The sequence below is a fragment of the Geotrypetes seraphini genome, chromosome 16 (genome assembly GCF_902459505.1).
Source record: "Geotrypetes seraphini chromosome 16, aGeoSer1.1, whole genome shotgun sequence".
Classification (NCBI taxonomy): domain Eukaryota; kingdom Metazoa; phylum Chordata; class Amphibia; order Gymnophiona; family Dermophiidae; genus Geotrypetes; species Geotrypetes seraphini.
In genome coordinates this window covers 40,586,652-40,611,447 of record NC_047099.1, presented here as the reverse complement: position 1 = coordinate 40,611,447, position 24,796 = coordinate 40,586,652, and the positions used below count along the sequence as shown (strand labels likewise).

At 45.7% G+C, this 24,796-nt stretch overlaps 2 protein-coding genes across 4 annotated transcripts in view; one reads left to right on the top strand and one right to left on the bottom strand.

Annotated features, from left to right (window-relative positions):
• SMG5 (SMG5 nonsense mediated mRNA decay factor) overlaps positions 1-14,227 on the bottom strand; it is a 37,454-nt gene extending 23,227 nt beyond the window's left edge. Inside the window, exons 1-4 of the mRNA XM_033923857.1 lie at positions 14,010-14,227; positions 2,842-2,940; positions 1,923-2,046; positions 1,418-1,574 (exon numbers count right to left, since the gene is read on the bottom strand). Coding sequence (XP_033779748.1) covers positions 1,418-1,574; positions 1,923-2,046; positions 2,842-2,940; positions 14,010-14,074 — 445 coding nt within the window. The 5' untranslated portion in view covers positions 14,075-14,227. The remainder of the gene's footprint in view (positions 1-1,417; positions 1,575-1,922; positions 2,047-2,841; positions 2,941-14,009) is intronic.
• Positions 14,228-14,313: 86 nt separating this feature from the next.
• TMEM79 (transmembrane protein 79) lies at positions 14,314-24,398 on the top strand. Of its 3 annotated transcripts, none has more exons than XM_033923860.1 (4): positions 14,314-14,333; positions 18,340-19,305; positions 20,393-20,624; positions 24,035-24,398. In XM_033923860.1, the coding sequence occupies exons 2-4, from the start codon at positions 18,507-18,509 to the stop codon at positions 24,240-24,242; spliced, it is 1,239 nt and encodes a 412-aa protein (XP_033779751.1). In that variant the 5' UTR covers positions 14,314-14,333; positions 18,340-18,506; the 3' UTR covers positions 24,243-24,398. The 3 variants fall into 3 exon arrangements, with proteins under 3 accessions (XP_033779751.1, XP_033779749.1, XP_033779750.1); XM_033923858.1 differs by lacking the exon at positions 14,314-14,333 and adding an exon at positions 16,370-16,429; XM_033923859.1 differs by lacking the exon at positions 14,314-14,333 and adding an exon at positions 16,437-16,631.
• Positions 24,399-24,796: the final 398 nt, after the last annotated feature.

The window sequence follows — 24,796 nt, the reverse complement described above, 5'->3', positions numbered from 1 at the left end:
CGTATCGCTCCATGGTGAGGCCACACCTCAAATACTGTGTGCAATTCTAGTCACCACATCTCATAAAAAGATATAGCAGAATTAGAGAAGAGGGATGAAAATGATAAAGGGGATGGGACGACTTCCTTATGAGGAAAGGCTAAAAGGGGCTAAGGCTCTTCAGCCTGGAGAAGAGACGCCTGTAGGGAGATATGACAGAAGTCTATATGAACAGGTAAGAGGCGAATCGCTTGTTTACTTTTTCTAAAAATACTAGGACTGTGGGCATGTGATGAGGCTACTAAGTAGTAGATTTAAAACAAACTGGAGAAAATATTTTTTCGCTCATTGTGTAATTAAACTCTGGAATTTGTTGCCAAAGAATATGGTGAAAGCACTTAGCTTAGCAGGGTTTAAACAAGGTTTGGATAATTTCCTAAAAGAAAAAAATCCATAAGTCTTTATTAAGATGGACTTGGAGAAATCCACTTATTCCTAGGGGATAAGCAGCATAAAATCTGTTTCACTCTTTGGGATTTGCCAGGTACTTCGAAACAGGATACTGGACCATTAGCCTTTCCCAGCATGATGACTTTCTAACAATTTTTACTGATGGTATCACAAAAAACGCAAGAAAGCAAGAACCAATCGATAAAATCTTATTTGTACATATCCTCAAACCCTCCCCCAAAAGGAGCAACATGGGACCAGCAATCCAGCCATGAAGAAGAGGACCACCAAACCAACCCAACCCATCCCCTGAAAAATAAAAACTCATGTAGATGACACACTGCCCCTCAGTATGGTGACTTATGTTCTGGTGTTCTTGGAAGAGCTGACTAACAAGAGGCCAACACCATGGTGAAGTCTTAAGCATGCTGGGAACTGAGAGGATGGTGGTACAGGTCATATAAGGGGGGGGACAGGTCATATAAGGAGATTAAAGACATTGGCAGCGGTGAAGAGGCTGGTGGCTAGTGTAAATATAGGATATCGGTTGGGGGAGGGGCGGTGGTAGGAGTGAAGAGGCTGGTGCTAGGACACTGGGAGGGGGGGCTAGGGGGAGAGTTGATGGTGGAAAGGGTGGCAGAGATGAAAGGACTGGTGTGGGTGTCAGTATAGGAATTTATATGCTCAGCAACGCAAAGTGGTAGAAAACCAGAACGACGGGACAAGCTGGATTGGTTCTTTTACTTATTGGGATTTTTATTACCTGCCTTTATGAAAATATTCACCCAAGACAGTGTACAGTAGGTAGCGGCATACAAATCTTACCATCTTGTTAGCGGCATAACTCAAATTTGTTCTTAGACACCATCTTCTACTCTCTGCAGTATAAAACTCACCTGCAGGATTTAAGATGCTCCAAAAATCAGTCTTCTAAGAAGTGCTCTGACCCTACTAGCAAACACGTGTTGGAGAAGGCGTGATTACTGACCTATCAATGGGTCAGTCACATGAGTCCAGTCAATACAACACTGCAGCTCCAGCTGGTAATGGGACTGGATGTATAGCAGAAGGTGCTGGTAAAAGCCGATGCCAGCCACCAGGTGGGTCCTGTAGGCACATTCCAGGGTACTTCGGCTGTGGATATGCTGGGAGTGAGAAATAGAAAAAAACAGGATCTCAACTTAATAAACCACTTTAATCTTTAAAAGGACCCTTGCGAGAGCTCTCTTGGCTCACTGGAGGAAGAACCAGTGGCTGGTCTTACAGCGACATCTTGTGGTCAACTGAAGAACTACCCTGCAATGCAGAAAGCCACCATCCACTCTCAGCTGCTCAAGCACAAAGTGTGGAAGGCTGAACAGCTTCTTCCCGCAGAGGGAGCCGTCTTGGGGAGTAAACCCCAGGCAGCTTCAGATCTGGTGCAGCTGAGCTGCTGGGTGCTCTGACACTGTCTCTGCTTCTGGTCCTCCCAATCCCAGCGCACAGATACCTACTTTCTTATTGGCTTTGATGAGCTGGATGACTTCATAGTACACTTTTCTCCACAACAGCTCCTCTGCTTTCCTGCCATAATCCACGGGGTGCAAGAACATAAGCTTCACACACAGCTCACGCAGCCTAGGAGAGCAAGGCATGAAGTCAGTTTACATGTTAGGACCTGTGCGTGCCATATTCAGGCTACACTGGAGAGGGGGTCGACAGGTTTCCATTAGACGTTATGCCAATATTCAGACTTGGTGCAACCCCAGTAGCCCCGACCACTTTAAAACTAGAGAATGACTGTCCAGTTCTTTTTCTGTCCCTGCCCCATTCCTGCAAGCTGCCTTCATCTGCACAAGCCTCAAACACTTTAAAATCATAAGTGTTCGAGGCTTGAGCAGTTAAGACAGAGCTTACAGGAATGGGACAGGAGCAAGGAGAGGGACAAAACTCGCGGGAACGGGACGGGGAAATTGAGTTCCTGTGGGGATGGGAACAAATTTGTCCTCGTGTCATTCTCTATTTGGAACAAACTGCCCAGATCTCTATGGCAGGCTCCATCTCTGGCAGTGTTCAAGTCCAAGATAAAAGCCTACCTCTTTGAGACTGCTTTCAAGTCCTAACGCTTTCACCTTGGGTCCTTCATCCCCAACCCTATATGTCATGTCTGTCTGTCCAAGTTAGGCTGAAAGCTCTTCCGAGCAGGGATCGTCTATTAAATGTCAAAATGTACAGTTGCCGACATCCCACCCTGTACACGACACGTGCATTCGTTCACTGGCTGTGCATCATGAAAACAAGGAGTCCAAACATCTGGTAGGGGGGAGAGCCCATGACCCAGCATGCTACAGACTCCTGTCTAAGTGAAAGGAGACCAGATGGACCATTCGGGTCTTTATCTGCCGTCATCTACTGTGTGTGTGCGAGACTTACTTGTTCCTCAGGCTGATGTTCTCAGGTTTGAACACCTCTTGGTAAGCTGTCTTGTTAGAGAGGATGAGATCCACCCTGTGCACTGCCTCCACGACAGCCCTGCGTCAAGAGAAAGAAAAATAAAACAGTAATGGACCCACTGCCTTCATATACGTCGTCTTGCTTCTCAACGTAACTATAGGAGAGCTCCAACTAGGAAAATGTCTATAAGGGGGTTGGGGAGGGGGGAGAAACCTAGGATTTCAAATTAGACTTTTGTTCCTGACAAAGAGAATAGAGCCAAACTGCTCTGTATATTCAGGAAAAGTATTTGGTTTGGGATAATTCACCTTCCCTTACTTTCTCTTAACTTTTTAAAGATCAAGACTCAGTATCCAGATAATAGTTTGTACCACAATGCGGCTTGATGTCCTAGGAAGTCTGCCTGGAAGCAGAGGAACTCCAGACCTCCAGAAAGACCTGAACCAGCTGGAAACGTGGGCAACAAAGTGGCAGATGAACTTTAACATAAACAAATGCAAGGTGATGCATCTGGGAAAGATAAACAAAGAACACGAGTATAAGATGTTGGGGGTGACATTAGCAAAATGCGAACAGGAAAGGGATTTGGGGGTACTGATTGACAGTACCCTAAAGCCATCGGTACAATGTGCGGCGGCGGCGAAGAAAGCAAACAGGATGTTAGGCATAATTAAGAAGGGGATCACGAGTAGATCGGAAGATGTCATAATGCCACTTTATAGACCAATGGTCAGACCGCACTTAGAATATTGTGTCCATTTGGAGACATTTAAGCATCAAATTACTGCATCTCAATGGCCACTAATTTGGTCTTGGAGAATGAGATGGACAGTGTCAGCATCTATGAGACAAACTTGGTTCTTTTTATTACATAGAACTTTTTGGACCCCTACACGTTTGCAAAAATTAGATAGTTCTAAGTCCAATAAATGCTGGCACTGTAATCTGGAACCTGGGACGTTGGATCATTTACTATATCATTGTCCCTACATTAAAAGTTTTTGGAATGCAATTTGGCCACAAATTAATAAATTGATGGAAAATCATGTAGCAATATCATATGATACAGTGTTATTTGGAATGATGATGAGAAAAAAAAGTCAAATTTCACCAGAAAATAACAAGCTTTTACTAGTCATGACAGGGGTTGCCATTCAGCATATAACCAATAACTGGAAGAATCATAGTAACCTTAATTATACATTTTGGTGGAATACAATTTGTCATATATTCAAAATGGAAAGAGTAATAGCAATACAAAGAGGGACATATCCTAAATTTATAAAAATATGGGGGCCATTGACAAAGTATTGTACTGAATGAATAGTAGGATTTATCTTCTTCTTTTCTTCTTCTTCTTGTCTTCTTTATGGCACACATGGAGGGGGGGTAGTGAAAATAATTTTACATAACATGTTATAATATGGTATACAATATGTATAAGGTGATTGGAAAGTACTTGAAGGGTGGGGGGTGGGAGAGGGGATAAAAAAAATTGTTCAGAATATTATGTAATAGATATAAAAGTGATAATGTATTTTTGTGCACTTGTTGATCAATTTGGAAATGAATAAAGATTAAAAAAAAAAAAGACTCAGGGCATTACATTATATTACCATTTGTACTCCGCCAAAGCCCTTATGAGTTAGCGGTGGATCACAATAAATTCAACTACTGGAAACAGACCCAGTAAACATTGTATACTGCACTACCAAATTCTTTAAAATACAATAAACGCAAATCGTCTAATTAAAAACGGTAAATCATTCCACATTAGAGGTGCCGTGAAAACCGGTTCCTAGACAACACCGCGAAAGACAAAGGCGCGCGCCAACAACTGAGCGCGAGACGGAGGCGCGCGCCGAAGACAATTACTGTTTTTAGGGGCTCTGACGGGGGTTTTTGTTGGGGAGCCCCCCCAGTTTACTTAATAGAGATCGCGCCGGCGTTGTGGGGGGTTTGGGGGGTTGTAACCCCCCACATTTTACTGTAAACTTAACTTTTTCCCTAAAAACAGGGAAAAAGTGATGTTTTCAGTAAAATGTGGGGGGTTACAACCCCCCAAACCCCCCACAACGCAGCGTGATCTCTATTAAGTAAAGTGGGGGGTTCCCCCCATGCCCCCCCCCCCCGTCGGAGCCCTAAAAACAGTAATTTTCTGCAGCACGCACCTCCGCACTGCGCTCAATTGTCTGGGCGCACCTTTGTCCTGGCGCGCTTTTGACCTGACACCGTGAAAACCTTCCTCTTTATTAACCCAGCGCCTTAAAGTCATTCACCCTGAAATGCCACCCAGTCAACTCACCTTTGTCACTTAATTTCACCAGATGCTACTTAGTACATATGTTTTATTGTCATGTCTATATTGTAATTTATGTAAAATGTCGTCTCTGCTCTGTCTGGATTATTATGGATGTACTTTGTAACCCGTTCTGGGCTCTTTTGGGAGGACGGGCTAAAAACCGAATAAATAAAGAAATAATAAGAAGATGCATTCCATTGCGTAAGTGGCCTACTTGGTTTTGGGGAGGGAAAGTGATGGTAAAGCTGCTTCCTTAAAGCATGTTCTGATCTATCTGCATGGTATTCTCCACGCAGGTAAACTGGGAAAATCACAGGTCTCTGGAACGACCTTACTATCCCGCTGCGGAACCTGAGCTCCCTCCATTTATTCCGCAAGCAACTAAAAACCTGGCTCTTCTCTAACATGTCATTTCTTTTTTCCCTTACTTTGCCACTCGATTTATAAACTTATGTAAACCTTTTCCTACCCTTTCTCATTTTTAAGTTCTTGTAAACCGTGCCGAGCTCTACTTCCGTGGAGATGACGCGGTATATAAACTTAAGGTTTAGTTTAGTTTAGATAAAGAGACCAATTCCAATAGATATGATGGTCCTTGAAAACCGTCAAAGTTTAAAAAGTATCCCTGCGCACATGGGCAACCACTGTCATTTAATAACATAAGACGTAATTCCGTCATATTTAGAGATCAAAGAGATCACCCTAATTGCAGTATTCTGTACGGTTTCCAGTCTCTTCAACAGCCCCTTTGCACCTCCCAGGGGTACAGACTAGGCAGCCTCCTAGCGCAATAGAACGTTACATGCGAGAAATAATTATATATTATTACACAGGGCAGAAGGAAGTATAATAGACAGATTCCTGATCCAAATCTCCCTGATGGCAGAAAGAAAAGCTATACTGGAAAGGTTTCTGGGTAGTTGGGTATAGTACGGACGGAAAAGTACAGAAGCAGAGAGAGAGAGAGGCTTGGAAAATGTGGAGAAAGAGAAAAATCCCCGCTAACAATGCTCGTTACTAATCTTAAGAGGCTCACGACACTACAACCATCTCTCGGAACATAAAACAGAGACTTTCCATAGCACCAGTTGCAAAAAAATACAAAATAACCAGTTTATCTTGGGTATCTTAAAATACCCTGAAAAAGCCACAAGGGCCCCCGTAGAAAGGAAAAAGCAAGCTTGATGGAAAAAAAGCCAAGGCTGGACTTTGACTCTTGATTCGATCTACTCTTCTATCATTAAAGTATATGCTCTAATCTCCTTTACTCCTTTTCCACGTTTTGCTATGCTTTTCAAGATTAATTTCTATTACCCTCCATTTCTTTTTTCCCTAAATTTATCTCTATTTTCTTTAAAGATTGTAGTTCACCCTCCTTTCCTTTTGTACCGTGTCCGTCGCCGTACGTGAAGAAGGACACGGTACTACTCGAAAGGGTCCAGAGAAGAGCGACTAAGATGGTTAAGGGGCTGGAGGAGCTGCCGTACAGCGAAAGATGAGAGAAACTGGGCCTCTTCTCTCTCGAACAGAGGAGATTGAGAGGGGACGTGCATTATTGCTATGTTGGCTGTGAAGCAACAAACCAAAACAAAGGAAAAAACCAAGGTCCAACTGTCTGCAGTGAAAGACAATCCAGAGCAAACAAACCAAAAAAAACTGCAGACTTGGTACACGATGCAGGCAGACTTTATTATGACAAATGAATTTTTGATTAAAAACCTTTTACCAGGTAAGGGACCCAACACGGTCCGTGTTTCGGACAAACCTTCGTCAGGGGTCCACTTTTGATAAAAAGGAAAATTATCAAAAGAAAAAAGCCTTGGATAAATAGTTATCGATAGGTGACACGCTGAAAAAAACCGCCAGAGTTTTTTCAGCGGGTTTTTTCAGCGGTTTTTTTCAGCGTGTCACCTATCGATAACAATTTATCCAAGGCTTTTTTCTTTTGATAATTTTCCTTTTTATCAAAAGTGGACCCCTGACGAAGGTTTGTCCGAAACACGGACCGTGTTGGGTCCCTTACCTGGTAAAAGGTTTTTAATCAAAGATTTATTTGTCATAATAAAGTCTGCCTGCATCGTGTACCAAGTCTGCAGTTTTTTTGGTTTGTTTGCTCTATGTTGGCTGTGAACCTTCTTTACATCAGTCTCTCTTCTTTAGGCTTAAGTATTTTAAGCTTCTCTAGTTTCTCCCCCTGAGAAGTGCACAGTAACAATTACACACAACCTTTCACGGAGAGCGCTTTCAATTGGGTGGCAAGAATGAGGGTTGCTTTTAAGCCAAGGGTACAGGACTTCTTCCTGTTGTTCAAATCCCACGAGTGCTCTCTTTACCTGAAGATGCAGAGAAAACAAGCAGTTTGGCTTCTTACAAAATCAGATTTGAGAAACACACATTTTTGCCATTCAGACCTAGCCAAACAGCCGCTTCTAGGCTGGAGGAGACATTTTTGTTCAATTCTGGGCCTTGATACTGAAATCATTTCACAGTTGCATAGAACCAAGATGTTAAAGCTTGGAGATTCATGTCTTGGTGTGAAGTAGAGAAAAGAGTCACTACCCAGCCCCGCCCTAACCTGACCAAATATTCATCCGGCCCAATTTGGTGCTTTGTGCGGTGGCGGCAGCTAAGAAAGCAAACAGAACGTTGGAAATTATCAGATCAGGAAAGGAAGAACAAAGAGGAGCATGTTATTATGTCTTTATATCGCTCTACGGTGCGGCCGCACCTCAAATGCTGTCTGCAAGTCTGGTCTAAGATATAGTGGGATTAGAAAAGGTACAGAGAAAGGCAATGAAATTGAGAAAAGGAATGGGACGACTTCCTTATGAGGAAAAGCTAAAGCAGCTAATAAGGCTCTTCAGTTTGGAGAAGAAAAAGCTCAGGTGAGACAGCAAATCTGGCTGAAAAACCACATAATCGAACCCAATGTAACTTATAATGCATTCCGCAAAACAATCAAAACTGCCCTATTCGCAAAATACATTGACTAAAACGGTCCCCAACGTCACCAGGTCTCCTCTCCCCACAAAACGCATTTTCTCTCTCTCTACAAACCCCTCATACCTTGATCTCCTCGAACCCAGAACTCCAACTCATGGTTGTTCTAAATCCCTCAGACACTCATTACCCTTAGATCTCCAATCAATTAATACGTAACTTTCGCATCTAAACTATTGTATTGCATTTAGACTCTTTGTACGATATTGTATTTAGACTTAATGTATAGTATTGTATTTAGACTTAATGTATAGTATTGTTATTCAGTCTCACGGTATTGTATAGTATCGTATTGTATGTGGATCTATTGTTTTGTTTTGTATTGTTTTAAAACCTTTAATATTCGCTGAATGTCCAGCCTTCTTACTATGTAAACCGCCTAGAAGTCGTCTGACTATGGCGGTATAGAAAAATAAAGTTATTATTATTATTATTATTATTATATAATAGAGTGGAGCGGAATGGTTAGATGAGAATCACTTGCTTATTCTTTCCAAGAATACCAGGACTAGGAGACATGCAAGTACCAGATTTAAAACACATCGGAGAAAATATTTCTTCACTCAACATGTAATTAAACCAGGACTGTGGAGTCGGTAGATAAATCCTTCGATTCCGACTCCTCAGTTTCTGGTACCCACGAATGACTCCACAGCCCTGAATTAAACTATAAAATTCTTTGCCAGAGAAAGTGGTGAAAGCAGTTAGCTTAGCAGGGTTTAAACAAGGTTTGGATAATTTCCTAAAAGAAACGTCCATAAGCCACCGCTTATTCCTAGGATAAGCAGCATAAAATCTGTTTTACGCCTTGGGATCTTTCCAGGTACTAGTGACCTGGGTTAGCCACTTTTGGAAACATGATACTGAGCTTGATGGCCTGTGGGCCTTTCCCAGTATTGCAACTCTTTCATGTTCATCTCTAAATAAAATGCATTGGTTCAAACATGAATCCCCTTCCAAACCCAAAAAGGCATCTTCTTTTATAAGATAATAAGCAGACAGATGGTAATGGGTCTCTCCTAATGCCCCCATTCCTTTGTCCTAGTTCCCTGCTCTTGAAGCTGACTCGCACTTCCCTACTCCCAGGGCTCAGCTTGCTGTCCAACCCAATCTTCCATAGGTTTATGATCCCGATTCCCTCTCCTTCCGCTTCCAATTTTAGTTTTTGGCCTTGATATTCCTGTTCCCTCTATTTCCTATGTTCCCTTGTGCTAGTTTTCTTTCTCCAGGATCCCGCCCCCTTGCCCTTAGGTTCTCTCCTTCCTCCTCCTCTTTTCTATGTATCCCCCCATCTTCTCCTCAGGCTCTTCCATCTCCAAGGTTATCTTTTACTGGTTATTTTTCTTCTTTCTGACAAGCTCTTGCTCTCAAGCTCAATCGGCCTCATATTTCCTAAGGTTCTCTTGTCCTGCTTTTATCTGTCACGCCAACCCCTCCTCCTTCTTTCATCTTTGTTGTCCCTCTCACCCAATCTTCTCTTTCTCTGGTGAACCTTTCCCCTCTCTTTCCCTTTCACCTGGATAACCCTCTCCCCTTATCCTCAGCCCTTCCCCACTCTGCTTGCCCAGGTACTCCCGCTTGTCCTTGGGCTCGCCCCCTTCCCTTGGTAAACTTAACATTGCACAGGGACAGGAAATTATCTACTGTACCTGAATGCAAACTGTTCTCAAGCTACAGCTGAAAGGCATAAACTAAAGCCTAAATCCCTTCACTTCCTTTCCTCCTTCACAGGTTCTCTCTTCCCTATCTACTGCTACTACTTCTTATTATTTCTATAGAGCTGCACATTAAACATGTGAGAGACAAACATCTCTCCCCCTCCCTTTGCCCTTCTGTGTCCTGTTCCCGATTCACTTTTGCCTTGCTTTTTCCAGGTCTCTCCCTCCTCCCCTTCGCCTGTCTTTTTTTTTTCTTTCTTCTTTCCCTAGATCTTTCTCCTCTCCCACCCCCAATCTCTTTTGCTTCCATCTTGTCCCCAGGCTCGCTCGTATCACCAGGTCTCTCCCCCTCTTCCCCTTCTCTTACCATTTTTTTTTTTTCTTTCCCCAGATATTTCTCCTATCCCACCCCAATCTCTTTTGCTTCATCCTCCCTCATCTGTTTTGGCTTTTCCTTCTCCCCAGGTCTCTCACTCCTCCCGTTTTTCTTCTTTCCCCAGATCTTTCTTTTCTCCTCTCCTCTTTTCTTCTTTCCCCAGATCTTTCTTTTCTCCTCTCCTCCCTTTCTTGTACCTTTTTTCCTTCTTTCCCCAGATCTTTCTCCTCTCCCACCCTCTCTCTTGCTTCTCCCTCCCTCATGTCTTTTGCCTCTTCCTTGGGTCTCTCTCTCCTCCCCTTTTTTCCCAGATCTTTCTCCTCTCCCACCCCCAATCTCTCTTGCTGCCCCCTCCCTCATCTCTTTTGCCTCTTCCTTAGGTCTTCTCCCTCCACCTCCCCTTTTTCCCAGATCTTTCTCCTCTCCCCCTCCCTTGTCTCTTTTGCCTCTTCCTTAGGTCTTCTCCCTCCTCCTCCCCTTTTTTCCCTGATCTTTCTCCTCTCCCACCCCCAATCTCTCTTGCTTCCCCTCCCTCATCTCTTTTGCCTCTTCCTTAGGTCTTCTCCCTCCTCCTCCCCCCTTTTTTTTCCTTCTTTCCCCAGATGTTTCTCCTATCCCACCCCCAATCTCTCTTGCTTCCCCCTCCCTCGTCTCTTTTGCCTCTTCCTTAGGTCTCCCTCCTCCTCACCTCTTTTCCCAGATGTTTCTCCTCTCCCACCCCCAATCTCTCGCTTCCCCCTCCCTCATCTCTTTTGCCTCTTCCTTAGGTCTTCTCCCTCCTCTTCCCGTTTTTTCCCAGATCTTTCTCATCTCCCACCCCTAATCTCTCTTGCTTCCCCCTCCCTCATCTCTTTTGCCTCTTCCTTAGGTCTTCTCCCTCCACCTCCCCTTTTTCCCAGATCTTTCTCCTCTCCCCCTCGTCTCTTTTGCCTCTTCCTTAGGTCTTCGCCCTCCTCCTCCCCTTTTTTCTCAGATCTTTCTCCTCTCCCACCCCCAATCTCTCTTGCTTCCCCCTCCCTCATCTCTTTTGCCACTTCCTGAGGTCTTCTCCCTCCTCCTTCCCTTTCTTCCCAGATCTTTCTCCTCTCCCTCCCCCAATCTCTCTTGCTTCCCCCTCCCCCGTCTCTTTTGCCTCTTCCTTAGGTCTTCTCGCTCCTCCTTCCCTTCTTTCCCAGATTTTTCTCCTCTCCCATACCAAATCTCTCTTGCTTCCCCCTCCCTCATCTCTTTTGCCTCTTCCTTAGGTATTCTCCCACCTCCTTCCCTTTCTTCCCAGATCTTTCTCCTCTCCCACCCCCAATTATTCTTGCTTCCCCCTCCCTCGTCTCTTTTGCCTTTTCCTTAGGTGTTCTCCTTCCCTTTCTTCCCAGATCTTTCTCCTCTCCCACCCCCAATCTCTCTTGCTTCCCCCTCCCCCGTCTCTTTTGCTTCTTCCTTAGGTCTTCTCCCTCCTCTTTCCATTTTTTCCCAGATCTCTCTCCTCTCCCACCCCAATCTCTCATGCTTCCCCCTCCCTCGTCTCTTTTGCCTCTTCCTTAGGTCTTCTCCCTCCTCTTTCCATTTTTTCCCAGATCTTTCTCCTCTCCCACCCCCAATCTCTCTTGCTTCCCCCTCCCTCGTCTCTTTTGCCTCTTCCTTAAGTCTTCTCGCTCCTCCTTCCCTTTCTTCCCAGATCTTTCTCCTCTCCCACCCCCAATCTCTCTTGCTTCCCCCTCCCTCGTCTCTTTTGCCTTTTCCTTAGGTGTTCTCCTTCCCTTTCTTCCCAGATCTTTCTCCTCTCCCACCCCCAATCTCTCTTTCTTCCCCCTCCCTCATCTCTTTTGCCTCTTCCTTAAGTCTTCTCCCTCCTCCTTCCCTTTTTCCCAGATCTCTCTCCTCTTCCACCCCAATCTCTCTTGCTTCCCCCTCCCTCATCTCTTTTGCCTTTTCCTTAGGTCTCTCTCCCTCCTCCTTCTCTTTTTTCCCAGATCTTTCTCCTTTCCCACCCCCCCAATCTCTCTTGCTTCCCCCTCCCCCGTCTCTTTTGCCTTTTCCTTAGGTCTTCTCCCTCTTCCTTCCCTTTTTTCCCAGATCTCTCTCCTCTCCCACCCCCAATCTCTCTTTCTTCCCCCTCCCTCATCTCTTTTGCCTTTTCCTTAGGTCTCTCTCCCTCCTCCTTCCCTTTTTTCCCAGATCTCTCTCCTCTCCCACCCCCAATCTCTCTTTCTTCCCCCTCCCTCGTCTCTTTTGCCTCTTCCTTAAGTCTTCTCCCTCCTCCTTCCCTTTTTCCCAGATCTCTCTCCTCTCCCACCCCCAATCTCTCTTTCTTCCCCCCTCCCTCATCTCTTTTGCCTTTTCCTTAGGTCTCTCTCCCTCCTCCTTCCCTTTTTTCCCAGATATTTCTCCTTTCCCACCCCCCCAATCTCTCTTGCTTCCCCCTCCCCCGTCTCTTTTGCCTTTTCCTTAGGTCTTCTCCCTCTTCCTTCCCTTTTTTCCCAGATCTCTCTCCTCTCCCACCCCCAATCTCTCTTTCTTCCCCCTCCCTCATCTCTTTTGCCTTTTCCTTAGGTCTCTCTCCCTCCTCCTTCCCTTTTTTCCCAGATCTCTCTCCTCTCCCACCCCCAATCTCTCTTTCTTCCCCCTCCCTCGTCTCTTTTGCCTCTTCCTTAAGTCTTCTCCCTCCTCCTTCCCTTTTTCCCAGATCTCTCTCCTCTTCCACCCCAATCTCTCTTGCTTCCCCCTCCCTCATCTCTTTTGCCTTTTCCTTAGGTCTCTCTCCCTCCTCCTTCCCTTTTTTCCCAGATCTCTCTCCTCTTCCACCCCAATCTCTCTTGCTTCCCCCTCCCTCATCTCTTTTGCCTTTTCCTTAGGTCTCTCTCCCTCCTCCTTCCCTTTTTTCCCAGATCTCTCTCCTCTCCCACCCCCAATCTCTCTTTCTTCCCCCTCCCTCGTCTCTTTTGCCTCTTCCTTAAGTCTTCTCCCTCCTCCTTCCCTTTTTCCCAGATCTCTCTCCTCTTCCACCCCAATCTCTCTTGCTTCCCCCTCCCTCATCTCTTTTGCCTTTTCCTTAGGTCTCTCTCCCTCCTCCTTCCCTTTTTTCCCAGATCTCTCTCCTCTTCCACCCCAATCTCTCTTGCTTCCCCCTCCCTCATCTCTTTTGCCTTTTCCTTAGGTCTCTCTCCCTCCTCCTTCCCTTTTTTCCCAGATCTCTCTCCTCTTCCACCCCAATCTCTCTTGCTTCCCCCTCCCTCATCTCTTTTGCCTTTTCCTTAGGTCTCTCTCCCTCCTCCTTCCCTTTTTTCCCAGATCTCTCTCCTCTTCCACCCCAATCTCTCTTGCTTCCCCCTCCCTCATCTCTTTTGCCTTTTCCTTAGGTCTCTCTCCCTCCTCCTTCCCTTTTTTTCCCAGATCTCTCTCCTCTTCCACCCCAATCTCTCTTGCTTCCCCCTCCCTCATCTCTTTTGCCTTTTCCTTAGGTCTCTCTCCCTCCTCCTTCCCTTTTTTCCCAGATCTCTCTCCTCTCCCACCCCCAATCTCTCATGCTTCCCCCTCCCTCATCTCTTTTGCCTTTTCCTTAGGTCTCTCTCCCTCCTCCTTCCCTTTTTTCCCAGATCTCTCTCCTCTCCCACCCCCAATCTCTCATGCTTCCCCCTCCCTCGTCTCTTTTGCCTTTTCCTTAGGTCTCTCTCCCTCCTCCTTCCCTTTTTTCCCAGATCTCTCTCCTCTCCCACCCCAATCTCTCTTGCTTCCCCCCTCCCTCGTCTCTTTTGCCTCCTCCTCCTCCCCCTTTTTTTCCCTTCTTTCCCCAGATCTTCTCCCCCCTCGCCCTCACCGGTAGAGCCTCTTGGTATGCAGGACCTTGGCCTCGGGCTCTCCGTCGGCCGCCCCCTGGCTCATGGCGGCGCAGGGCCTGTGCCCGGGGCTCCGCTCAGTGACCGCCGCCGCCGCTCCGCTCCCCGGCCTCCGCCATGTCTGCGCCGCAAGTACCGCGAGAGCTGCCGAGCGCCCGGTCTCGCGAGATGCCCCTCTCCAAGATGGCCGCCGCCGCCTCGGCCTCAACCAGCTTTATTGACAAAGCGCCGCCGCGGACACGGAAGAGGCAGCTCTCGGGGCGCTCGAGCGGCTCCTGGACGGTTGCAAAACCTGCCTCCTTCCAGTTAGTTCTAGACGCAGCGCTGTACAGAGACACAAAGAAGGCAGTCCCTGCTCCTAAGAGCTTACAGTCTAAACCAGGGGTGTCAATCCAGTCGGGTTTTCAGGATTTCCCCAATGAATATGCGTGAGATCTGTTTGCATGCGCTGCTTTCATTGTATGCTAATAGACCTCATGCATATTCATTGGGGGAAATCCTGAAAACCCGACTGGATTGCTGCCCTCCAGGAGGGACTTTGACACCCCTGATCTATAGCCTGCGTGAGATCGCGTCAGTTTATACCAGACATGGGCAACTCCTGTCCTCAAGAGCTGCATCCAGTCGGGTTTTCAGGATTTCCCCAATGAATATGCGTGAGATCTATTTGCATGTACTGCTTTCATTGTATGCTAAGAGATTCATGCATATTCATTGGGGAAATCCTGAAAATCCGACTTCTTTGCGGCCCTCCAGGAGGGCTTTGACACCCCTGATCTACAGCATGCGTGAGATCGCATCAGTTTATACCAGACATGGGCAACTCCGGTCTGCGAGCGCTGCAATTCAGTCGGGTTTTCAGGATTTCCCCAATGAATTTGCATGAGATCAATTTGCATGCACTGCTTTCATTGTATGCTAAGAGATCTCATGCATATTCATTGAGGAAATCCTGAAAACCCGACTGGATTGCGGCCCTCCAGGAGGGACATTGACACCCCTGCTCTAAACAGTTAAGGGGGCTGGGTTGAAGGGCAGAGGGGAGAACAGGACATGAGGCATTATGACATCACAATATTAGAAGTGAGCCAAGTAGAGGAAATCAAGCCATTGTGACATCACTGATGAGGTTGGCTCTTATTGGTGGAATGAGGCATTATGACATCACAATCTCAGCTCTGTTTCCCAAAGACTGAAACTCTTCACACTACTATGAATTATTTCTATAGCGCTACCAGACACACGCAGAGTAGTACAGAGTCACAGAGGAGACAGTCCCTGCTCCAAAGAGCTTACAATCTAAACAGGATGTCATGGATACAGTTAAGGGGAACGGTTAATCTGCTGGCTGGTTGGAGGGCAGAGAAGTAGGGTTAAGGATTGATATGACTCACAGATCTGGTCATATGCCCCTATATACCTTTTTAAAAAATATATATATTATTTAAGCAATGTTTTTAAATTTACATATCCAATGAAAAAAATTAAAGTGATGCAGAAACGAGAGGGAACTAAGATACAGGAGTAAAAAAGATCAAACAGATCCTGGAGGAGAGTATCGAGTTCTCCATCATATCAGTCCACAATCTGGAGAAGAGTCAAGGAAATCCAAACTTAGCAGTACAATTATCAACGTACCCGCTCACCCCTGGAGGCCCCATGGATCCTCATCCCCCTCCTGCAGACACAGCTACTGATTTGTTGGCTCTATGAGGTCTTCAGGGGAGGGGGTGTTAAGACTAGCCAGTGGGATCCGTGGGTTGAGCGGGATCTGTTAGATTCACGGAAGTTAAAACGAGGATCTCGGTGGACCCCATGCCAAAACCACTTCCTCATTTTACCCTCTCCCTAAAATTGTAATGCCATTCATAGGAGCCAACTTAAAACAAATGTTAGGGGTGCTAAACCTAATAGAAATTACCCCTCCCTGGACACAGTCAAGGAGTTTGTTGAATACTGGGGGCACTCAAGCACCCACAGAGCAGGTAAGTATGATGCCATGAAGTGTCTGAGGCTGTATATAATATGTGCATTGTTTTAAGGAGATCTCTGTAAAACCTTGCACCTTGCAGGATTATACCAGCATAATGCAGACAGGTGAATTCAGAAAACAGGTATAGACTTGCTCTAAGGCTATAAACTCAGAGAGTAAGTGCCCCCCCCCCCCCATCTGAGAAAAAAGAAGGCATTGTCACTAAGGGGAAGAATCTCAAAACTAAAATGTGCTTTTAACATGCTGGAGCCCTCCTGCTACCTCCCTTTAAGGGTGGCCCGACCAAAAGTGGTTAGGCTGCACCTTTAAATGAAGCCACACCTGGTCTGGTGTCATAAGTTTCCAATACAGGTAGAGAGAAGGGGAGAGAGCCTGGATCGAGAGCCAGAGGATCATCAGAAGCAGAGGGTAAGGAGGAAGCGATCCGGAGCAGTCCCAGATCCGAAGCCATTTCTCAGAGCTCCTGCTGCGGAACAGCTGATTTCAGGCTGTTACTCTCCCAGCGGATGTCTGATGCTGGCTGAAGTCCCATCTGTTATCATTTACTCGACTCCCCTGGAAACTTCTTATCCGTTTATCATTTCTCTCTTTAATCCAGGAAAGGAATGAGGTCAGACTACCTGAATACCAGGAAATAAATCTAAAGAAAAGTTAGGTAGCAGCTCTCACCTGTACGTTGGTTTCTGGGGTTTCTACCTCCCCCTCCCCGTGATAGAGGTTGCTTAGGAATGCTTGGATCGAGTTTATTTATATATATATATACCATGTATATCCTAAATGATTTACATTTATCATATTTCCAGGGCTCACACTCTATCTAGTGTACCTGGGACAATGAGGGGATTAAGTGACTTGCCCAGGGTCACAAGGAACAGCGAGGGATTTGAACCCACAACCTCAGGGCGCTGAGACTGTGGCTCTAACCCCTGCGCCACACACTCCCAAAAGGGATGGGAGGCCTTGCCTGATGGTTTTATAGTGACTAGTTGAAGCAGTGCCTTTGCCAGGCTCAAATGCTTCTTCAGATCCTGGGCAGGTAATCACCCAGCAAAATCAAGAAGGATTCTTTGTAATATCGATCTTAAAACTTCAGGGGGAGGGGACCTGGCTGATTAATAGTAACCTGGAAGAGGGGCAGCAGGTAGGGAGGGCCTGTCCCGGTGACACACCTGTAAGAGAACTTTTTTTTACAAAAGATTTTTGAAAAATACATATTTATATCTATCTATCATGTGTTATTAAGGTCATACCTGCTAAGGAGGATTTTCTCCCTTTTTTTGGTCCAATTAATAAAAGGCTTGTGCCTGTTTAAAATAGCACTGTTGAAAAGGAGAAATACAGAGAAAAGCCAGTTTCTCCTTATGGTTTTGGGACTGGTTCCCCAGGTGAGGGGGTTCTGTCATCTGATCGTCGCCAGGACAAAACTGTCTGTTAAAGCTGCTTATTAATCTAGAATGGAATTTTTGTGGGAATTTAAAGCAGGTATCCTGGGTGCGTCGTCAATCCTTTTTCACGATGCATGTATGATCGATTCTGGGCTTTCAATCAAAGTGGTAGAAGGAGCAATGATGCGGCGTCCTCTTGAACGCAGTCTTAGTCTCCACCGCCTCTACTGCGAGACTGTTCCACACATCTACCATCCTGTCTGTAAAAAAAACTATGTCCTTATATTAGTCCTGAGTCTATCACCTCTTAACTTCAAACTATGCCCTCTCATTCTTGAGCTTTCTTTCATTTGAAAGAAACTCGCCTCCTGCACATTAATGACACAGGCCAGCACGCCCGGGTCCGTTTTATACCGACGTGGACAGTATTTTATACGATTGAAGAAATAAAGCGAGGATTTTGAACCTGGTTGGTTTTCACAGTTCTGTTCTGTTTTGGCTTGCCAATGTCCTCTGTGGAAACTCGGGTCATCTCTTTTTGCTTTGTGTTGGTGGCTTTACCTCATAGAGCCAGAAGTTTGATACTCCATGATTTGGCATGATAGTCTGATTTCCAAATCTTTGGAGTTTAAAGGGAGGGGGGTGAAGGGTTACTGTATAAAGTTAAACTGACAATCGTATCTCTTTGTTTCGATTCTGATTTTTACTGTATATGAAGGGGGCTATTTGTCTTCACTTAGCAGTTGTTCTTGGTGTATATTATACATTCTAATGTTTTTTTGTATGACATGATTGGTCAATAAAAAGTTTGAACATAGAGATCAGAATTGGATGTTCCTATTCTCCTGACGACCCCCATTGTAGAACATTTTAATTTTAACATTACTTTGCTAGTTTAACTTCTTAAACCTCTTTTTTTTGTTGTTGTTTTAGGCTGGAGAGTCTCGGTTGTCAGAATGCTTGACGTTTCTCCTTGCTAGAGCCCTGCTCAGCCACTGCCACAAGGGAGGTCATTACTGCTGAAGAAAAGCCTTTGCATCTGCTTCTTGGAGCTCAACCAGTCATACAGGACATCTTCAAAGGGTGTCCACACACTTACAATGGCGGCTCCTCCTACTGAGAAGTCCCTCCAAGATCCTGTGCAAGCCAAGACGGTCAACTTCAGCGACCTTAACGAAGAGACGCTTGTGTCTGAAGACCAAGCTAGCTGTGAAGATAGGACCCTAACCTGGGAGGAAGCCGAGCGTGCTGGCCTGAGTGACGATGCCAAACTGGCTACCACTGCTCTTGACGATGAGCCTTCGGAGCAAGAGAGAAAGCCGAGCTTGATGGGAAGCAGAGAGTTTTATGTTCTGCCCAGTTCAATTGAGAAATCTCTTCAAGACAGTAGTCCAAACCAAACTATTGGTGTCCCGAATGATGAAGAAGACAACCAGATGCCTGAAGCCGCCAAGCAGGTTTTTGTCCCTCATGTCCAAATTGCTGTTGGCAACCACGTCCTTCCTCAGAGCCAGTGGAGCCTGAGCAGCAGAAGGAGAAGCAAGGCGACAGTCGAGGCGTACGAGCTGGAGTCGTGTGGCAATGAAAGCTGCAATCAGGAGAAGCAAGCCTTTTTTGCCCAAGATGACCCCAACTCTTCTAAACATATCTGTCAGGCAGAAAGAATGGAATGGGCCGAAGAAGATGAGGCCGCACAGAAGCCCAGGTGTTGCAAGGCCTGCAGCTCCAGGAACCTGAAGACCGTGGCATCGTTCCTGGGGGCAGTTGTCATCTTCCCCTGCCTCCTGTATGGTGCCTACGTCTTCCTGCCCTTCGATGCCCCACTGATGCCAGGGATTAGCACCCGACTAATTTACACTCTGCGCTGTTCGGTCTTTGCTACAGTCCCTGTTGTAATAGGTGAGTAGACGGGTGACTGCAGACGAAGCACTCTTTTTAAAGATCATCTGCTGGTCCTCTCCCTGTATATTTTTACGAGGGACCCCCCCCAGTAAAAAAAAGTTCAGGGCTGGATAACCATTAGACAGAGTAGATGTTCGCCTAGAGTGGCAGCTTCTAGGGACATCTGGAGTCCAAGCAAAGCAATAAATTCTACTACTAGAGGATGTGGTAAGAGCAGTGAATGTAGTTGGTTCTAAAAAAGGTTTGGATAAGTTTCTGGAGGAAAAGTCCATGGGGAAAACCACTGCTTGCCCTGGTTTGGTGGCATGGAATGCTGATACTCTTTAGGTTTCTTGCCAGGTACTTGTGACTTGGATTAGCCTCCGTGAAGACGGGATACTGGTCTGACCATTGGTCTGACCCAGTAAGGCTGCTCTTATGCTCTTATATGAGCCAGTTATAGGACAATTGAGCCATTGTGACATCACTGATGAGGTTGGCTCTTAGGCGCTGATGGAATGAGGCATTATGACATCACAATATCAGCTCTGGAATGCTGGTCCTATTTGGGGTTTTGCCAGCTACTTGTGACTTGGATTGGCCTCCGTGAAGTTGGGATACTGGGCTAGATGGACCATTAGTCTGACCCAGGAGGTTCTTACTATTCCTTTTACTCACCGAGGGAGCGATATAAGAGACATGGATATTTTACAAGTGAATAATTTTCAAATAGCCCATTTACCTGAAAATTGCCTTCAATGTATACAAGTTGTGCATACAAAATGTAGTTTAATACTGAAAAGTTGATGTATTTTTTTTACAAATTCTTATTGGGTTTGTCCTAATTGCTCAATTTAGCTATCAAGAATTTCTGGGGGAGGGTGCTAAAAGGGCCTGGACATTAATTGAAGGGGACACAAAGTGAAATGTTGGATAATATCCACTAAAAACAGGTTTAGGGTGTCAGCCTCGAAAAAAAGCCACCCTTTCCCTTTCTTGCTGCAGATCCCTCCCTCTCTCCCCAGCTGATCCCCATCGATGGCTTTCAGGCGCACAGCAGCTTGTCCATGCGTCTGTGTCATTGTGCTCTCTTTCCTCTGGCCAGGTCTCGTTGTCTGTGGAATATCGCACCTCTGCTTCTCCTCCACCGATCCCTTCCACCACCATGGGGAGTGCGTTAAGCAGGAGAGAGAAGTGGCGCTTCACCAGCACTTCATCTCACAGTCTGTCCAGCTGTTTGTCCTCTATTTCCTCAACCTGGCTGTGCTGGCCACCTACCTTCCTCAGGAGACCCTGAAGCTCATCCCGCTGCTCACTGGCTTTTTTGCCCTCTCCCGGTAAGTCACCGCCCTTCCTCTGCTTTAGGACTGCATTGGAGACTGGTTTGAGGTCACTCCTCCCCACACCCCAAGAGAGCATGACCCTGAGAAAGTCTTGAGATGTCCCCATGCATCTCCATTATCAAAGTTCAGGGGAACCCGATCCAGTGAAAAATTGAAAATGTAGGCCCTTAGCCCCAGCCCCACTCAGAAGAACCTTGTTCACCATCATCTGTTTCCTTAGATATGGTCCAACCCGAGTCGAAGAAAAGAACTGTGGGAACGATCACACAAGTTGGCCAAGATAGTTACTACAGCAAACTTTTGATTGGGTTGCAAACAAAGATGGTCATTCCCACTGTTCTTTTTCTTCTTTGTGGTGTTTCTGTGAGAGTCCACTGGTCTTAAGTTTTTGGGGTTTGGTTTGGCTTATTTATTTATATTCCACCCTTACCCAGGGCGGGTTACAAACTAACATACAAAAATACATACCAAATCGACAATAAATACACCCAGAAAACAGAGCAAAAATACAAACCATAAAATACATAGGCGACCAGTACCTTACTGTCATCATCTCTTCCTCATTAACCACACGGTCTCATACCCTGTATTTCATCTGGCAAAAAAAAAAAAAAAACACGCCGTTTCAGCAGTCTTTTGTTCTGTTGTCGACGAATGTAGTCGGGGAGATTGTTCCGTTCCCTAGACCCTAGACAACGGAATATACTATCCCTCGACATCGTTAGCCTCGGCTCTTTTACAGATGGAATTTGCAGCTCTAATTGCTCCGCAGATCGAAGTGGACGAGACAGAACACGTGGCAGAACGCTCATGACAAGATGTATTGGATATTGTCCAACCCAAGTCAACATCTTCCATCATGACTTAAAGTATTGCCACTTTAGTAACATGTCGGCACCTTTATACTTAAAAACAAGTATCTGGTAAATGCCGCAGACGGGCCAGTCGCTTATTATTGTTACATTATACTCTTATAATCGACAAACTACCCATTCAGCTTGTTGCGGAAAACAAATTAAGAAGACTGGGACAATCCAGGAGTATATGTAAATCCGCAGTCAATTCAACTTTAAAGGGTTTAAATAGCATAGAGTCAATTGCGATTTAACTAAAGGAAAACAAAGCAGCTGTAACAGTCTGAAAATATACTGTATATTAACCCCCTCTTCTTATGAGCGTCAGGAGCAGCGCGGGTCATTCAGTGCGGCTCCTGGCGCTAAAACCGCTAGTGCGGTTTAGTAGAAGAGGCCCTAAGCTGCGATAAATAACTTCAAGAGGTAAACAGCAGATATTCTTGAAACAATACTGTCTTTACCTCTTTTCTTGAAAAAATAAGTATTTCTTTTTTCCCCAAAGAGCTCAGAATGGGTTACAGGTTAACAAAATAACAAAAATAACAAATAACAAAATAACAACATAACAAAAAACAAAATAACAAAAATAACAAATAACAAATAATAACAAAAAAAAAAACAACAACAGGTTACAATTTGGGCAAGTTTTTTTTTTAATCCTAACTTGACGGAATCTAATACCAGTATATATAATAGCACACATATGCATACAGATACTATGTATATTTAAATAATTAGTTTGCTGTCTGCAGAAAGGGGAAGAGAATTCCAAACCTGAGTTACCTGAGAGGTAAAAGGAGAATTGATTCATTGAAAAGATCTGATCTCATTAGAAGTAGGGACAGTCAATGTCATCTGCTCTTGAAGATGGCAACTTCGATCCGATGAAGAAATACCAGGGAATGCCACTGAAAATAGCTTGGAAGTCTAGGTCCACATAGGCTACAGATGATGGATCTGGGGTTTTTTTTTTTAATTTAAAAATATCTGTATTCAGTTTTCACCTTAAGTAGATACAACCGTTGGACCTGCTTAACAAACGCTCCCCCCTTTTTACAAAACTAGAGCGCCAGCCGGGGCGGTAACAGCTCCGATGCTCCTAGGAATTCTATGATGAGCATCAGATCTGTTACCACCGTGGGTGGGGGTGGGTGGGTGGGAGGGGATTTTTCATCGTAATCTTTCCTAGGTCACTTCCCCATCCACCCAACCAAACATCCCTCCTCTTGAGAATACCCCGTCCTAGTCCCATTTGACTGGTTCATGGTGGTAGAGGGACCTGCCGTTTTTAATTTTTCAGCGCGAATAAACACTGAAGACCCAAAAGGACGGGCATGGATCACCCCCCTGCTGCTTGAGGCATTGCACATATTTAAATGGCAGTCAAATTCCTAGGCCTTTATTAGCAGCTTGACCTCACGCTGACAGCTCACACGGTTGGGATTTTTTTCTCTTATACTTCCCTGGCAAATCAGTCGGGCCAGGATTTAAATCGGAGATTCCCCACTTCAGTCCTTGTGGCCTCTCAAGCATAACATAACATAAATCACTTCTATACCGCATAACCAGTATGTCTGATGTGGTTAACAAATATTTAAAAAAAAAAATAGTACAGATTAGAAAGATTTGATTAGTTAGCAAACAGAGCTACTTTTTCTGGGCATCAGCTGGGCAGGAGGAGGAGCTGTACCAGGGCTGCTCCGCACAAATAGTATTTAATACTGTGGTGTCAGAGCTTTGAGCATCGTGGCCTGAGTGACTGGGAGGCCGTGTGAGGGTTTTGCCTCCAAAGTGGGATCAGCGGCTTCCACAGGTTCTCTCGCCAGCATACAGGAGCTTCTCGGAGCGACTGTGTAGAAGTGTGCTTTGTGGGAGCTGTCTGCTAATAGCCTCATTCGTAGCATGTGTCTTCGGGCACGAGGCATGCCGAAGTACTGTCATCTGGCCAGGAAGGATGGGTGGGTATCGGAGGCCTGCCAACCTGCTGCAGGTCCTCAGGGACAGGCTGAGCCAGTCTTGGTTTCAGAACACCTGAAGATCTGGAGCTGGGCCAGACATAGCAGTGAAACCTGAGGTTTTCGTAAGGCCAGCCTGGTGCTACTGTCCTACCCCGGCAGCCAAGCCTGCAAATGGGCCCCAGTACTGTTCCTCCCAGCGTGTTGCAAGATACTGCTGGTACAGACATGTGTTCTATATGTTTGTGTTTTGATTACGTGTGTTTTAATTTGTGATCTGCCTCGGTCCGGGCGCAGTACAAATAAGTAAACCGTACACGGCTTGTGCCCTACCCAGCCACCTCCTCCCATTGCCAGCCTACACAACGGGCTCTGTCTTTAGTCCCGGGCCCTGCGACGGCTGCGAGCGCCCTCCAGTCGCGAGAACACCTTTTGCACCTGCTGAAAGGTTCACCAAGTTGGGTAGAGCCACAAGAACTGCCCCCCTTTCCTGTCTACACCCAGATCTTGAATGAAATCATTTAAGGAAGGGGAACTCTTCCCTGTTCCCTGCTTCTCGTGCTTTTTGATTGATTGATGTACTTTTTCTCTTTAGGCTAATTTACTGGTTATCCTTTGCTGTGGGCAGAGCCTTCCGTGGTTTCGGCTACGGACTGACCTTTCTTCCCCTGCTTACCATGCTGGTGTGTAACCTGTATTTCGTCTTTGTCGTGGAGCCAGACAAAATGTTCGCCGTAGAAGGCGACGCCACAGCCAAGGCGCAAACCCCTGACGCAGCCTCCAAAGTCAGGTTGTGGGGTTGAGGCACTTGGGACTCTGACAAGAAACGAAACACGCTCGCTGCAATTAAAGATTATTATTATTTTTTGTACATTATGAGAAGATAATCATGTGTCTGTAAAGTGGCTCAGTTTCTCTGCTTTATTTATTTTAACAGGCTGGTTGTTTCTTTTGATGCACCCTGTCTCTCCTGTGTTTTTTTTATTCTGACTGTCCTCTGTGTTGAAATCTCCCCCCCCCCACCCCCCATGCTCTATATAAGCTGGGTATTATACATAGTCCCTACTGCAGCCTAGATCAGGATGCAGCTCTTCACTGAGCACCTTCTAATCACTGCTGTTTGAGAGGTAAAACCAGGAACGGAAGGGTGCAGGGTGGGGGAGGAGGGAACCCGGCAGGTCTCTCATGAGTTCCAGGTATGACCTGTATTGTCCAGTTCCAATCTGCTACTCTTAAATATTAATGTCTTTTGTATTGTACAGTTAACAATAAAAAAAAAATAGCACATTTTGTGGTGGTGTCATGGAATTTGGATGTGTGGACTAGAGAATGACACAGGGACAAATTTTTCCCTGCC